This window comes from Syngnathoides biaculeatus, chromosome 10, assembly GCF_019802595.1.
Source record: "Syngnathoides biaculeatus isolate LvHL_M chromosome 10, ASM1980259v1, whole genome shotgun sequence".
NCBI classification, from domain to species: domain Eukaryota; kingdom Metazoa; phylum Chordata; class Actinopteri; order Syngnathiformes; family Syngnathidae; genus Syngnathoides; species Syngnathoides biaculeatus.
Window position 1 is genome coordinate 29,288,317 of NC_084649.1, and position 18,000 is coordinate 29,306,316.

General features: G+C 42.6%; 1 protein-coding gene across 2 annotated transcripts in view; it reads right to left on the minus strand.

Moving 5' to 3' along the window:
* Window positions 1–18,000, minus strand: part of nucks1a (nuclear casein kinase and cyclin-dependent kinase substrate 1a) — a 138,011-nt gene that overhangs the window by 102,017 nt on the left and 17,994 nt on the right. The window contains exon 2 of one of the 2 annotated variants that reach the window (XM_061832982.1): window positions 1,057–1,106. The exons of the other annotated variant lie outside the window; for it this stretch is intronic. Coding sequence (XP_061688966.1) covers window positions 1,057–1,106 — 50 coding nt within the window. The remainder of the gene's footprint in view (window positions 1–1,056; window positions 1,107–18,000) is intronic. 2 annotated transcript variants of the gene reach the window in all.

Below are 18,000 nucleotides of genomic sequence, written 5' to 3' on the forward strand. Positions count from 1 at the left end.
AAGATGAGCTGGCCCAAATTGGAAGAACAACACGAGCAATGGATTAATTAACAAAGAACAAAAAAAAAAAAAAAAAAAAAAAAAAAAAAAATCTCCGTGAAAGAAAAACAAAGCAACTTCATTCGGTGGACATCGACGTGAACGGCGTAAGCAAAGTAAAGTTGCGAGTGGCGTGGGATATACCATATATACAGTGAGTTCGGTTGTACTTTATTAACTTATTTAATAATGTAGCTATACTATATAGCAAAACTAGCTTAAAGCATGCGGTAGCATCCATGCACGCTATCTAAAAAGGCATCTGGAGGAAAACTTGAGTTCAGTTGTACTAAAATTAAGTATTTAACATTGTAAACAGTGCACTTGGTTGTACTTTATTGAAGTATTTAAAAAGCGTGCATACACGCTACCGTATGGTTTCGGGTAGTATCTCTATACAGCTAATCTGTATAGCTACATAGTTAAATACTTAAAGTACAACTGAACTCACGAGTTACACTGGTAAATATATCAGTAAACTACGTACCACTGAACTCTTGTTTCGTATCCGGTTCCTTTTTAAATCGCATGCATGGATGCTCCGGTATGCTTTAAGCTAATTTTGCTATATAGTTTTTCCTTTGCGGCACTAAACAAGTATGTAAATAACATTTGAAGTGCATGTTTTGATGAGTGAGCATGAGTGTAAGCTTGTTCTTCTGCTTACAAAAATGAAGGTGCAATTGTGCCTCACTGTCTCGCCGCCACCCTGACCGCCACCCTGCCTGCGCTGAATAATACGGTGCGCCTTGTGCACGTGTTAAATACTGGAATTGCACCCGCATCTGAGATTGCGCCTTTTATTACGGTGCGCCTTATAGCCGTGAAAATAGAATACTTGGTGTCCACAAGTAAAAAAAATTCTCCGTTAAAAAAAATAATGTGGCTCAGGGATTTAGGACACTGAACTGTTACAGCTGTGCTGCAGCAGAAGGCGGTTTGAGTGAACTGGGCTCACATCCATTAAGAGTCCATACAGTTACAGACAAAATAAATAAATAGCTTGAGAATTCTTACCTGCATCGTCAGACTCGTTGAATTGTGAATAGTTCACCACTTTTCTGTTCCTGCAGGAAGGTCAGAACAACAATTAACTTTCATCTCCACTTTTCACAATAGACATCTTGTTTAAAGGATGGGGGACCAACTATTCCTGAAAAAAATATATGGTATTTTCCAGATGACAGTGCGCACCGGTTAACGGGACGCGACCACTTGGTGCAACATATACCGTACACACTATTGCGTTGTAAAAATTTGATATTCACACAGAAAGACTGAAGCATTTATTTACATACCTTGTTTCCAAACAGTGACTAACACAGCAGTAAAACTGCTCCAACATAACAGAAAAGTCATTGTTTTTAATCCATCCTCATTTTCTTCACTGAAAACACGAATGTATCGAGGTTGAACCACCTTTGAAAGTCACACATAGTGAAGAAAAAAAGGTAATTGAACACCCTGCTATATTGCACTCCCACTTAGAAATCATGGAGGGATCTGAAATTTTCATCATAGGTGCATGTCCAATGTGAGAGAGATAATCTAAAAAGAAAAAACGCAGTGTATGATTTTTTTTAATTTGTGTGATACAGCTGCAAATAAGTATTTGAACACCTATCAATCAGATATAATTCTGACCCTCAAAGACCTGTTTGTCCGCCTTTATAAGTCAAACTCCACTCCATGTACAGTGGTACGTCTTGGTTTTCGTACAAATCGTTTTTTGAACACCCCGACCAGCTGACCCACGACGATTTGTTATTGTGCTTTCAAAAGCACCCCCGAAAAAAACAGAAAAGACTGCAGCGCAACCAGTTGACTCACACATTACTCTGCTCGCGGACGTGTCCTGGTAGTGACTTTATTTCTTCCAATAGAGCAACATTAACCATGATCATGGTTCCAAAGAAGGCAAGTGGAACTGCTGGTGCTGAAAAAAGGAAAGTGGTGCGTAAAACTGTCGACTTCAAGAAGGATTTGATAGCCGAGCACGAATCTGGTCTGCGTGTTTCTGAGCTATCTAAGAAGTATGGCATGGCGAAAATGACGATCAGCACTATTCTGAAACAAAAGGATGCCCTCAGAGCAAGTGACTTTGCTCAAGGAGCAACCGTGTTACCATGGAGAGGTCACAGATCTTGGAGGAAGTCAAAAAGCTGCTTCTTATTTTCGTGAACGAGCAGCAGTTAGCTAAGGATAGTCTTGGTGAGGAAGGGAGGAGATGTCTGATGAGGCTGAAGGCAGGAAGGATGTCTGAAGTGCCGATATCAAAGCTATCTGCGCTAAATAAAACGACATCCATAATTTTGTAGAACTTCATCACCCAAATAAACGTGAATGTTGCAGAGCACTGCAATATTTTAATGATGTTATTATGAGCAAATTCAGAAAAGTGCTTAAAAGATTCATTCTTTGCGAAAAAGGGACGAGTCACCCCACCGAACAAACTTTTTTTGCAGTTTTTTTCTTTTGCTCCATTAACCCTCCCTCTAGTTGCATGTTAATTTTCTTTTACGTTACATACTTTCTGTACAAATAAAAAACGATTAGTTTTTCCCCCCTCATTATTGCTTGTTTAAAGTTACTCTGCACTTTTGTTAATAAAAAAAGGTTTATAAGGCTGGGGTGCGACTAAAGATACGGCAATGCACTCCCAGCCTAGCATACACTACTAGGCTAAAGCATACATTTTAAGCAAAAAAAAAAAATAAATATATTTCTGAAATGATTTGATTGTATAAAGTATTTAAACTATACATGTATTTCTAATATGCTTATTTATAAACAGGAAAAGCTAAAAATACAACAACAACAAATATCGTTTTTGAGCGACTAACCGATTATTTTATTTTCCATACATTATAATGGGAAAAAATGCTTCGGTTTTCGAACGTTTTGGTTTTCTACCAGCCTTGTGGAACGGATTGTGTTCGAGAACCAAGGCACCACTGTATTATCCTGAATCAGATGCACCTGCGTGAGGTCGTTAGCTGCATAAAGATACCCGTCAACCCCATACAATCAGTAAGACTCAAACTTGTAACATGGCCAAGACCAAAGACCTGTCCAAAGACACCATAGAAAAAAAATTGTGCAACTCTGCACGGCTGGAAAGGGCTTTGGCAAACTTGCCCAGGAGCTTGGTGAAAAAAGGTCCACTGTTGGAGGAATCAGTGGAAAACGCAAGAAGCTAAACATGATGGTCAATCTCAATCGGAGTGGAGCCCCAAGCAAGATATCACCTTGTGGGGTCTCAATAATCCTTAGAAAGGTGAGGAATCAGCCGAGGGCTACATGACAGAACTCAGACCACAGTTTCCGAGGTGACTGTTGGTAATACACTAAGACCTCATGGTTTGAAATCATACATGGCACGGAAGGTTCCCCTACTTAAACAAGCACATGAGTCAATCAGTCACTCATATTTGAAAAATGTGCTGGTGTGGTCAGTCATGCTTGCAGATAAAGTTCCGGGTGTGATCAGGGATAGAATCTCAAGACATTAAAATAATTTACTGGATTAATATAACATAGTAAATAAAAAATAAAATTAACTAAAATAGAAAACGAAAATTTCAAACTCAGAAATCATAATTTCCAATATTAACTGGTATTAGAAGAACATGATATAAAACGGTATTTAAAATTTTTCATCAAAAATTCTTGTTCTTACAGACTATCTGAAGAAAAGTTAAATGCATTGGCCTGTCAAGGAATAAACACGAACAGTCTATACCTGTAATGTTTTGAAAATGCTGAAAGTTTAGTTCAACATAATCGCCATTAGTGGGAACAAACTAGCGATACATTGTAACAAACATTCTTGTCGGCCGTCATAATGTTTGTTATAATCTAGCGTGATTTACGGCAGTATCTATGGGTTGTTTACATGTGACGTCACCCGTTGTGCTGCCTCGAATGATGGCCATTTCTTATCCCTGAGCTCCGTTGAACACCCGAGAAAACCAATGTTAATATTTGGTACAGTAGCGTTTGTTTGCAATTACAGAGGTCAAACGTTTGTAGTAGTTGTTCACCAGGTTTGCACACACTGCAGGAGGGATTTTGGCCCACTCCTCCACATACATTTTCTCTTGATCAGACAGGTTTCTGGGCCGTCGCTAAGAAACACGGGGTTTCAGCTCCCTCCAAAACTTTTCTATTGGGTTTAGGTCTGGAGACTGGCTAGGCCACGCCAAAACCTTAATATGCTTCTTACGGAGCCACTCCCTATTTTTCCTGGCTGTGTGCTTCTGGTCATTGTCATGTAGAAAGACTCAGCTACGACCCATCTTCAATGCTCTGACTGAGGGAAAGAGGTTGTTCCCCAAAATCTCACAATACATTGCCACTGTCATCCTCTCCTTAATACAGTGCAGTCGTCCTGTCCCATGTGCAGAAAAACACCCCAAGAGCATGATGCTACCACCCCCATGCTTCACAGTAGGGATGGTGTTCTGGGGATGGAACTCATCATTCATCTTCCTCCAAACATGGTTAGTGGAATTATGACCAGAAATTTCATTTTTGGTCTCATCTGCTGTAAGATAAGCTTACACATTTCACAGAGGCCTGTGAAATGTATCACCTCATGTGTCATAAATCTCTTTTAATAACTCTGTTACTGTGCAAAGATGCGTGTGTGTACTGATTGTCTATGGGAAGTTTAAGACCTCAAAGTGACTGCAAATTTATGATAGCTGCATTCTTGTAAGCTTAAGAGCTCAAAGTGACTGCAAATTTATGATAGCTGCATTCTTGTGGGTTTTTGTAACAGGAAGAACTGTGTCTAATCAGAGGACACCCGGCCTTGAGAAGATTAACTGTCTCTGCAAAACAACTTTACTTGTCTTGTGAAACCTGCTCTCCACCACCCTATGTGTGAAGCTCAATAAAATGTGTGGTTTTGGAGGGGCTCAGAGAGAGTCTTACGTGCGGGCGTGGGGAATATGTTCTTTTCCCCCGAGCTCTCCCTAAACTGCAGTTTGGTAAAAAAACAACTCTGCCTCTGTCTCATCATTTTATCCTGGTGCCGGAGCCTCTGGGTCCACATTGAGCGAGAAGTCCGTGCTTTGGACCTGACATTTCTCCGGTGCCGAAACCCGGGAACCCAACAGCTTGACGCCTGGAACGACGCGGGATCAACGAGACCAAGAATCTGGTACCAGTGTCCTCCATTGAAGGATCGGTCGCATCGCTGATCCAGCGCCTGACCGGACCGTCGGGTGACGGGTCCCAACGGACCAGGGCCACGGCACTGAGGTAGGATAAAACTTATTTGGTCTCATAGGATGGTTATATGGTATAACTTAACATCTAAAAATAAAATAGAGCGGAAATAAACCCAGATTTAACAAGTAGTAAAATTACGTTAAAATAGGAGACTAAAAGTGGTGTGTGAGGACCGCTCCGATACTTCCTGCCTTTTAAAACTTGTCTCTAGGTGAGACACAGACAGAATAGGTTTCTGTAAAGAGTAAAATACGTGTAAGTCTCTAGGTGAGACCAATAGAATAGGTTTCTGCATACGCGAAGTTTCTAGGTGAAACTAAAATAGAGTAAACGCTGCAGGACGCTGCACAAGTGAGCAGAAGAGGAGGAGGTTCGTGAGCCCCAACCACACCCGTCAAAATTCAGAATTTTCTAAAAAAAAAAAAAAAAAAAAAAAAAAATCTCGCCTTAAGAGCAACAAAGGACAAAAAAAAAAAAAAAAAAAATTGGGACAAGCAGAGACAAAAGAGGTGGCTGAACCTCCTGATGTGAAATTTATGCAGAGACATCATCCGGGTAGTTGTGAGTATTTGAGAAAATGGGTCAATAAATATGATTTCCGACCCGATCTTAAAGATCCGGAGGAAATTAAGAGGTTAAAAGCATGCATGAAAACTCGAGGGGAAGAGAAGGTGAGAAAGGGAAAGAAGACAGGGAAAGTTGAGATGGAATTAAGTAAGTTGAAAATTTGGGAAGACCAGTGTGTTAAAAGGCAGAGAGATAGAAAAAGAACAGAAAAAAAAAAGAGAGACGAGAAAGATAAACAGGGGGGTTGATTGCTGCCCTTGGCATCAAGCCAGATGAAGAAACAACCGCGCCACAGAGAAAATCAGCAACAGGAAACGCACACCAGCAAGCTGCAAGCGCAAGAGGAAGTGAAACCACCCGAGCAGTGGGCCAAAGCCCAGCAGAAGGCGAGGCTGAAGAGGAAAAAGAAGATTGGATAGAAGCAACAGATCCTGCAGCCCCTGCATTCTCGCCGATCACCACCAGAGGGGGACGCCGGAGGGCTGATGAGACAAAAGTGAAGATCTACCCCAGCTTATCTGATTGGCAGGAGCAGACCCCAGCAAGGACACAACGCCACCCAGCGGGGCCAAGTGGAACTACAAGTGGAGCTGTAGAGATGTACCCACTGTATGCTGTTGCCAATCCTCATTATGGGATGGATGGAGATAACGAACCCACCATCCTAGTGCCAAGGCCATGGACAGCAACTGAATGTTCTGAAGCCTGTGCAGGCCTGGGGGATCCAGAGACAGACTCAGTTTCCTGGTGTTCTAATTTCAGAGAACTAAAAAGCTCTTTTCACCTTAATGGGACTGAAGTGGAGACAGCATTCAAGACAGCGCTGAAACATCGTTGGGGAAGAGTGAGAGGAAATTTTAACCCCCGTGGAGGAAACAATGGACTAATCCTACGACCAGATGACCCCCTCCTGACTACCAGGATGAATGAAGTACTGGAGCGAGTAATGACAGCTTACCAGAAGCCACCAGATTACAGCAAAATCAGACAGTGCCGCCAGAAACCAGAAGAATCAGTCCATGATTTCAAGATCAGACTGGAAGGAATATTCAAAACCAACAGTGGGCTGCCTGAAGATGCTAACGACAATGGTCCCTACCACAGCCAGCTAAGACAATGCCTTATGGATGGTTTCCAACCACACATCAGCGGGTTCATCCAAAAACACTGTGTGACTCACAGAACTTTGAACACCAACCAATTGATGGACTGGCCCAGTCATGCAGTGGAGAACCATAGAAGAAAGAAGGGAATGGACAGCACAAGAGCCATGGCAGCGCTGACTGCAGCCATAAGAGGAATGGCGACGTCTACTGAGACACACGAGTCCTCTGAGGTGTATGCTATGCATAGAGGAGGAGAAAGGAGAGGTCAAAGAAGAGGTCAAGGTCAACAAAAAGGGGGACCAAGCCTGAAGTGCTACAACTATGGGAAACCAGGACACCTGACTAGAGAATGCAGGAGTCCCAAGAAGTGTTTCAACTGCCAGAAAGAGAGACACATTGCACGTGAATGCCCCCTCCTGGACAGCCGGAAGGGAGGGAGCAACCGAGAACCACCAAGAGACCCCCCATTCAATCCACAATATGATCAATGACTATTAGAGGGAGAAGAAGATGAGGGTGATGAGCCAGAAGAACCACCAGACCCGGAGGAAGCATCATCAATCCAAGTTTTTGACCTCTCCATCTTAAATCTGGAAGACCGCTTAAGACCCAAACCATTTCGGTGGCTCAAAGTTGGGCCATTTAAAAAAAACAAAATTTTTATGTGACACTGGAGCAGACCATTCAGTCCTGATAGATCCAGTTAAGGGAGTAAAAGCTTCCAGAAGACAAATCATAGTGATAGGAGATGGAGGCCTAGCACAACGCGAACTATGGTCTCACCCGGTGTTGGTAGAGGATGAAGATGGCCAACAAATTGAAACGAAGTTTGTTATGAGCAACACCTGCCCTGTGAATCTAATGGGCAGAGACCTATTGACAGCACTGAGAATAAACCTGATTGCCACGGAAGATGGGATCAAACCAATCAAAACTATGGAACAGATGGACGCCTGTGTCAGCCAAGGAAACGGACCACCGGATTAATTTTATTCACTGGACCTTGACAACGTTGGTCCAACCTCAGTTGTCCGTGACCTAGAAAGAACTGCAACACAGATGACAGACGAAGAACAATACAGGCTATGCAGTGGTAACGGAAGAGGCAATACTCAAAGCGGGAAAGCACCCTGGCAACTGGTCAGCGCAGGCAGCAGAAATCGTGGCACTCAGAGAAGCATGCAAACTCTTCCAAGGTCAAGAGGTCACGATAGATACGGACAGCCAATATGCCTATTCAATGCTCCACGTCTTTGCTGCACAATGGGCCAGGAGAGGCATGCAAACATCAAGTGGAAAACCAGTCCAGCATGCTGACCTGCTCAAAGCCTTACTCCAAGCAGTTCTACTCCCAAGGAGAATTGCTGTCTGTAAGTGCAAAGCCCACACGAAAGCCACAGATCCAGTCTCCCAAGGGAATGCTAAAGCTGACCAAGCAGCAAAACAAGCAGCGATGGGAACCAGCCACACCCATGTTCAAGAAGAAGCAGACAGCACAGATGAAGATAAGTGTGAACAAACGACACATCCTTCGCAGAAGCAAGACATCATCCCTCTCCAAGTTCTGAAGGACATGCAGGACAATGCCCCGCCGAATGAAAAGCAACAGTGGACTGCAGCAGGAGCAAAAATGGACGGCCTGGGCATTTACAGAGTTTTGGACAAACCCTGCCTCCCTCGGAGTCTTTTTCAAGCAGTGGCTAAATTGAGTCATGGGCCAAGCCATGTCTCAACAGGGGGGATGGTGGGGATAGTAGAAAATAACTTCTACTGTACTAAAGGCCTCATTACCTATTTTAAAAATTTTTGCAGATCGTGCCTCACATGCTGCAAACACAATGCTCAGGGAAATGTCAGACCTACAAGAGGGAAGTGCCCACAACGGTCTTACCCATTTGAAATCATCCACATGGATTTCATAGAACTGAACAGATCCGGTCCACACAAATACTGCTTAGTAATAGTGGACTTATTCTCAAAATGGGTAGAAATCTTCCCAGCAAAAAAGCCAGATGCACTGACAGTAGCAAAAGCTATATGTAAAAACATCATCCCAGATCACGGTATTCCAAGAGTTATTTGGAGTGACAATGGGTCACATTTTGTTAACCAAATTATTGGAGAAATAGCCCAACATCTAGGGATCAGCCCAAAACATCACTGTGCTTATCATCCACAGAGTGCAGGACTAGTGGAGAGAACTAATGGCACTATCAAACTTAGACTCAAAAAGACCATGGAAGAAACAGGGAAACCATGGCCAGAGTGTTTGCCCTTAGTCAAAACATACATGAGAATAGTTCCAACAGTAACAGGCATCACACCTTTTGAAGCAGTAAAAGGAAGACCTTTTCATCTTCCATTATGGGAAGCGTCAGGAATACAGGAGGAAAAAGGGGAACTTGACCCCATGACAGACTGGCTGCTTAGACTTTTCCAAAATGACAATGTGAAAAGAGCAAATGATGTGGCAGGTCCTTCTCTCCCTTCCACACAGGAATCGCTGACTCCAGGAGACCAGGTGCTGATAAAGGTCATCAAGAGGAAGTGCTGGTCCAGCCCGAGGTGGGAAGGCCCATTCACATTGCTCCTGACCACACCCACAGCTGTCAAAATCGCGGAGAGAGAGACGTGGATTCACCAGTCCCACACCAAAAAGGTCCATCCTGTCACTTAAAGCAGCTACTATGGGTTCCAGTGTGAGAGTTACAGTTGCAGCTGTAGCAACCGTCCTCCTGATCAGTATAGGGACACTGATCTGGTTTAGTGGGGAAGGCCCCGAAGCATCGCATGACGAGACTACCATGGCCCTGACGGCCCTGGAGAGGAGGGCTCTCCACAAACCTGACGATCCAACTCACATGTTCCAACAGAACTCATGGTGGAGGTACAGTAACTTCACAGCACATGAGAAGAACATGACTAACTGCTATGTGTGTTCGCATATGCCAGTGTCAACCACACACCATGGAGGCCGAGCCCACGCCCTCCACATCAATCTCACTCGCTGCCTTTTGTCAATGTCCACCTACCCAGGAACGGGTACAAAGATGTTAGATGCCAACTTCACCATCCCCTATAACAGGTCAGGATCCCCTCTCGTGGGGTCTAACTGTAGCCAAGTGCGTGATGTTTTACCTTGGCCCCAGGTCAAAGAACCATTGGTGATAAAGGATGTTGCACACCCCCACAACTTCTCTTACTGTTTCATGGGTAATGGTTCCACGAAAGTAGGACAATTGGATTTTCATTCTTGCTTACAGAGTCGTACCTTTTGCAGATACAAAAATGAAACTGCCTTTTTGGCCGCTAATACAACCTGCCAACAAAATTCCACTCTCTTCTCTGCAGCCAGGACAAAACATTGAGAGGATGAAACCTGGTGTAACACAACGCATAGCTGCAAATGTTCTGGTATAGCTCCCACTAACTTGGGCACACGAGTTTTGGCTAACTATTATTTCCTGTGTGGAGATAACATCTATGCCAACCTTCCTCCCAACTGGGGCGGTTTATAGTACGGTAATTGCCTATACCGAGCCAATCATGATTATTCCTGAATCTGCCCTAAATCACCATCCAGTGGCCAAATTGTATAGACAGCGTCGTGATGTCCTCTCTCATAGAGGTGTGCCACACAATCAAAGAATTTGGGGTAAAGGCACCACGATTGCTTATGCCTTATTCCCCAGCATGGGCCTCGCTTATAATATGAGAGAAATAACGTACAATCGATTTGCATTCCTTAAATTTTTAAATGCTTCCATTGATATCCAGAACGCCACAAATGAGGAAGTTACTGCCCTTAGACTCGTGCAACATAGAATGGTATTGGACATGTCCTTGGCCGCCCAAGGTGGTGTTTGTGCTATAATTGGTGAAGCCTGTTGTACGTACATTCCAGACAATTCTGGTTCCGGTGGTATCATTGTTCAGAAATTGGGCGAATTGTCAAAATTACGTGATGAGGTCCAGCACTCCATGGCCCAAGAGAACTGGGACTGGTGGTCATGGTTGTCCTCCGGATCATGGACCTCTGTGTTGCTCAAAGCTCTGCTCCCTCGTCATACTGATCACGTTCTGCTGTTTCTGTATGTGCGTCGTACCACTGGCTCGTCGGTGTGTGGAACGAGCGGTGATAGGCGTGGTCCAGGTTCAGTATCATCAGCTGCAGCAGAAGGATGATGTGCACTTTCCTGATCTTTTCCCTGACCCGGACTATGGTGACGACCCGGTATAAATGCTGACTGATTTCCTACTGTCTACGGGTGCGGTACTGAGAACCAAACCCCACCGGTGAGGACATGTGCTAGTAACCTCTGTCCTCCGCTTTCTTTCCCTCTTTATTTAGGTTTACTGTGTTCTCTGCCATTTTTTATTTGATTCCCTTCTCAGCCAGGCCATGAGGCTGTCGCTCCAAGCGGAGGGCAGGGGAGGAATTTTTCCCTATTAAGAGGGTTTTCGCCTCCCCCTGACTGGGTACCTATGTTGTGCATTATTATGATGTTGTGCTCTAAAACCTGTTATAGGACTGAGCTCAATTGATGTTCCAAAAATCCACAACAGGGGGGAAATGTAAGATAAGCTTACACATTTCACAGAGGCCTGTGAAATGTATCACCTCATGTGTCATAAATCTCTTTTAATAACTCTGTACTGTGCAAAGATGCGTGTGTGTACTGTTTGTCTATGGGAAGTTTAAGAGCTCAAAGTGACTGCAAATTTATGATAGCTGCATTCTTGTGGGTTTTTGTAACAGGAAGAACTGTGTCTCATCAGAGGACACCCGGCCTTGAGAAGATTAACTGTCTCTGCAAAACAACTTTACTTGTCTTGTGAAACCTGCTCTTCCCCACCCTATGTGTGAAGCTCTATAAAATGTGTGGTTTTGGAGGGGCTCGGAGAGAGTCTTACATGCGGGCGTGGGGAATATGTTCTTTTCCCCCGAGCTCTCCCTAAACTGCAGTTTAGTAAAAAAAAAAACAGCTCTGCCTCTGTCTCATCATTTTATCCTGGTGCCGGAGCCTCTGGGTCCACATTGAGCGAGAAGTCCGTGCTTTGGACCTAACATCTGCCCACATAACTTTCTCTCTTGACTCCTCTGTATCATCCAAATGGTCATTGGCAAACTAAAGACGGGCCTCGACGCAGTCACTCACATTTGAGAAGCACGACCAACTCACGCGCCATAGCGCTCGCAAATCTGCACAGTGAGCATGAAATATCACACGCGTAAAATTTGTTACGAGTATTGAAAGACATCGCTGATTTTGTGTACTCTTGACATTAATTTACGTGTTTATTTCATTAACGTTGTTCACTAAACAAGCCTCTTCATAAACAATCAGTGTTCACCTGGAAACAGGAAATGAATTTTTTTTTTTTAAACAATATATTCATTTGATTTTTCATATATAATTTTACAAAAACAACACAATAACAGTAAAACAAAAACAAAACAGTATGCACAGACAGTGTTTAAAAAAAAAGCACACAAATCACAAATAACTGACATTTTTTTCAAAAACTCTTCTAAGGATCTGCATATGTCCTCAAATTCCTGAGCTCTTCCTCTCATGATATACGTGAGTCTTTCCAGTGGCCTGCAGGAGACCAAAATCTATAAGCATTGCCTTCTTTTTATTAACAGCAAAATCCTTGGGATATATACTTAAGATACACAGTGTTGCGCAATGAGGAACCTGAATTCCAACTATTATAGAAATTGTCTGAACAATAGATTTCCAATAATCTTTGACTTTCCAACAATCCCATATCCAATGATATAAAGTACCCTTGTCATTAGAGCACTTACTACAAGTGTCTGGAATGTCAGGGGTCCACTGATGAAGTTTAACAGGAGTCACATAAGTCCTCATTAGCCATTTATATTATAATAGCCTCATTCTAGTATTTATTGATTGTTTTTGTGCTTTAAGTTATGCATGTTCCCAATCAATTACTTCAATATTTTCTTTAATATCTAGTTTCAATGCCTCCAATCTATTTTTACTTGATTCTGTATCATGTGAGACTAAAGATTTATAGACCAAAGATATCTTCTTACATCCATGCACACCTGACTGGACAATATCTTCTAAACTGGACAAAGGGGGCTCATACATTATGTTTTTGATTTGTGCTGACAAAGTGTTTTAACTGCAGATATTTGAAAAAATGCTTATTGGGAATAGAAATTTTTTGACATATTTGAATGAATGTAAGCATTTCACCATTTACATAAAGGTCATCTATTGATTTTATACCATTATTTGCCCATAATTTAAAACCCCCATCTGCTCCTCCAGCTTTAAAAGTCACATTACCCCATTTGGGAGAGAAGTGTGAAAGTTAAGGAGTGTCCCTGTGTATGTTTGTGTGATTCAAACCAGATATCTATAGTATTTTACAAAAATGGATTCTTGGTCTGCCGTTTTAATACTCTATTCTCAGTAAAATATAAATAATACTTTAACAGAAGGTGTGGTACTGTTGCTTGCTCTATTTTTACCCAAGAGGGTGATGGTGATGTTGAAAAAAAATACATAGCTGAGCGTTGTTGAGCAGACCAGTAATACCATTTAAAGTTTGGAAATTGTTGTTCCAGTTTCATAAGGCATATAAAGTAACCGTTGTCTTAATCTGGCTTTCTTATTATTCCAAATAAAATTCAGGACCATTCTGTTGAGTCCAGTGAAAAAGATGTCAGGTAATGGAAGAGGTATGGTTTGAAAAAAAATATAAAAATTTCAGCAAAACGCTCACTTTAACAGGAAATGCAAGTTAACCGTACTGAATGTGTCCGGAAGTGATGTCAAAAGCCTATGTTCAGAGCTTCTTCACATACTGCGAGCACATTTACATTGAAAGTCATCAACATAATGAGTCATGTCAAAGGAAATTCAGTTACACCAGGGGTGCTCAATGTGTCGATCTTCAGGCAATTTTGCTTGAACGTTTGACGGAGTGCCAAAAAAAAAAAAAAAAAAAAAAAAAAAAGACCTTAGGCCAGGGGTGTCAAACTCCCTTTGGTCTGCGGGCCGAATACAGCTTAATTTGAGATCAAGCGGGCCGGACCAGTAAACTCATTGCAAAATTACATAGAACTAACAATAAGCCCAATTTTTTCCTTTGTATTAGTCACTAATACTAATAATTAGTGCAAAGAATGAGTAAATTATCAAAATGTTTATTAACAGAATTTTCCTTTTACATTATGAACAATATATTATGAACAAGAGAATAACATAAGAACATAAAGTATGTGCAATTTTAACAACACTTTTACACAGTTAAACATATATTTAAGTGTGTTGTACATAAAACTGATCACAGAAATAGTAACAATGTTCCAAAAACATTTAGTACCGGCCTTGTGGAACTTAAAAACACTGTTTTTCAACATCTGGAAAGCAATTTGAACAAATGAATAACTTTCACAGCAATTATTCGTCTTGCTTGGAATTTGCCCTTGAAACTTGACATCGTTTATCCTGCACAAGTGCATCAATATGAAGCATCATGTCCTGAGAAGCAGCCAATTTCAGAATCTCATTCAAATGCTTATGTGTGAGCTTCGAGCGCAGCTTTGTTTTATTAATGTTCATTAGTGAGAAAACGTGCTCACAAAGGTAGGTTGTCCCAAACATGGACAATGTTTTAGCAGCTAGTGCTGTCAATGCGGGATAGCCTGGTAGGAGGTACTTGTAAAATGTGTCCAAGCTTACAGAGGCAAATCTGTCCTTCAGTTCTACATCACACTGCAAATCAATGATTTCAAGTTGCATGGCAACGGGCAAATCAGAAGCTTTGACTGTGAATGGTGAGCGAAAAACTGCAAAATCTGTTTCGAGTTCGCTAAAAACCTGAAATCTTTTCTCAAACTCCATCAACAGCCCTGAAATCTTCTCTTTGTACCGTTCCACGTCAGAATTAACGCTTGCTGCGCACATATTTTTTAAACAGGGAAAATGAGCAGGGTCACCGCTTGCCACCTGCGTCTCCCATAACCCGAGCTTTAACTTGAATGCACGTATGCTGTCATAATACTGTGTTACGATTTTTTTTGCCTCCCTGCAACATTTTGTTAAGAATATTCAAGTGCTCAGTGATGTCAACCATAAACGCAAGGTCCTGCAGCCACAGATGGCACTGTAATTCCTTAACAGGTTTACCTTTTTTCTCCATGAATTGTCCGATTTCATCACGTAAATAAAAGAAGCGCTTTAGCACAGCACCTCTGCTTCACTATCGTACGTTCGTGTGATAAGGCACACCATGGATAATGTTACAGGCACTGAGAAAGCTGTCAAATTGACGATGATTGAGACCGCTGGCTCGGATGAAATTAACAGTTCGGACAACCACCTCCATGACGTGATCCATTCTTAGCGATTTGCTGCATAATGCCTCCTGATGCAAAATGCAATGAAATGTCCAAAAATTACCTCCCCCATTTGCGGCTTGTACTTTATCTCTGAACTTTGTCACAACACCTGCCTTTTTACCGATCATTGACGGCGCACCATCAGTAGCCAGGCTTACGGCGCGTGACCAGTCCGCTCCGACTCTGTCCAGCGCTCCAACGACGGAGCTGAAAATGTCCTCAGCTGTTGTGGTGTCGATCATCGGCACCAGCTCGAGAAACTCCTCTGTGACATTCAAAGTCTTCTCAACTCCACGAATGAATATGGCCAGTTGACCGACGTCCGTGATATCAGTACTCTCATCAATCGCAACAGAAAATGCCACAAATGACCCCACTTTGCGTTTTAGTTGGTGGTCCAAATCTGCAGAGAGTTCCGAAATCCTGTCTGCCACGGTATTTCTTGTCAAGCTTATATTGGCGAAAGCATGTCGCTTCTCAGGACACACAATTTCAGCAGCCGTCAGCAAGCAGTTTTTGATGAACTCTCCATCACTGTACGGCTTTGATGCCATTGCTATTTGGCTCGCAATTAGGTAGCTGGCTTTCACCGCAGCATCACTGGCTTCTCGGCTCCGGGTGAAAACAGATTGCTGTTTCTTCAGACGCGCCATCATTTCATTTACCTTCTGTTTTCTCAATTCTCCATGCAAACTGTTGTATTTTTCACCATGCTGAGTTTCGTAATGGCGCCAAATATTGTATTCTTTAAGCACCGAAACTTGCTGCTGGCACACCAGGCACACGGGTTTCCCATTCACCTCCGTGAACATATAAGAACATGTCCATTTTTCTTGAAAAGTCCGACACTCTGTGTCTACTTTTCTCCTTTTTGACAAAGACATTTTGCTGATGAGGGTGCGAGGCAAACGGAAAAGTAGATAATGCAATTGTCGCCAATAGACGCTGTACAGACGTTCAATTTTACCAGGTCAAGGTGGTCCTAGTTCCGCCGCAGTGTTGCTTTCATGTTGTCTGCACGTACTAAAACACTGCGCCCCCTAGCGGATAATACAAGAACTACAAATTTTAAAGAAAATTCATATTTTTTTAATACAACGCAGCTTTCTTCCCCGGGCCGTACCAAACCACCAGACGGGCCGGATCTGGCCCGCGGGCCGTATGTTTGACACCCCTCCCTTAGGCTATCATCCAACTCGTCGTTTAATTCAGGTGTGGTCAATAGTCGAGCGCACGCACATAAAGGCGCATTCAAGCAATCCTGCCTCCTATTTACGGCAGTTGCGGCGATGCGTGCGTGCAACCCCCCACACCCTCCCATCAACTATAATAAATACGCAATTGTGATTTACTTTGACTTGATCTAAGTTCTAACGGTCATTTTCCCCTCTGCATGCTTTAGGAAGATATACAGTCACTCATTTGAAAAATGTACGGGAGTGGTCAGTCAAGCTCGCAGAAAAAGTTACAGGTGTGATTAGGGATAGAATCTCAAGACATAAAAATAACTGACAAACTTTATTTGAATAAAAGTTATACACTGGCTTGTCAATGAATAAACACTTATGGTCTATACCCACAAAGTTTTGAAAAAGCTGAAAGTTTAGTTCAACATGATCGGCGTGAGTGGCAACAAGCTAGCGATACATTGTAACAAACATTCTTGTCAGCAATCGTGATGTATTGTTAGATTTATATCTTCCTAAAGCATGTAGAGGGGACAAGTTCTCAATTTCAAGATAACGCGTACCACGGGGAAAATGACCGTTCGCACTCAGATATATGGACAGACTACAACAACATGAGAACTGAGACCAAGTGAAAGTAAATCAGGATCTCATACTTATTATGGATAGAGACTGACACTTTACCTGTGTTAAATCCCAGAAATGTTTTCAATGTATTTCGGGGGTGCCCAGATTTATTTCCCCCAATATCTACTTTTCAAACGATCTGCAGTGAAAGTATGGAGCAGGCGGAGGAACAATTGGAAAGATGGAGGCACGCAATGCAAAGGAGAGGAATGAAGATTAGCCTAAGTAAAACAGAATATATGTGCATAAATGAGAGGGGCAGATGAGGAGGGGGTGAAACTCCAGGGAGAAGAGATAGCGAGGGTGGATGACTTCAAATACTTGGGGTCAACAATACAAAGCAATGGAGAGTGTGGTAAAGAAGTGAAGAAACGGGTCCAAGCGGGGTGGCACAGTTGGCGGAAGGTGTCTGGTTCTGGTTCTATGCGACAGAAGAGTCTCTGCTAGGAAGGGCAAAGTTTATAAAACAGCGGTGAGGCCGGCCATGATGTACGGACGGCAGCTCATTCAGATTGCAGCTTGGGTTCCATCTAGAACAAAAAGAGTTCAGACCGTATAGCTCCAATTTTATAGTCTTTTCACTGTCTTCCGGACAGCCGTAGAATAGATTTTAAAGTTCTGGTGCTGGTTTTTAAATCACAAAACAGTTTATCTCCTAAAGACATGAAAGAAACACTAACGAAATATAAACCCAGTCGGTCAGGTAAACTCGGAAGTAGAAGTCGGCTGAGCAGCAGCTCGTTAGAGACTTCAGACTTCAGTACTTAAAATGAAAAAAAATGATGTTAGGCTGTGGCTCACTGCGCGGGATTGGTTTCCATAAATGCTGAGTGTGCGACAAGTGCGCAAT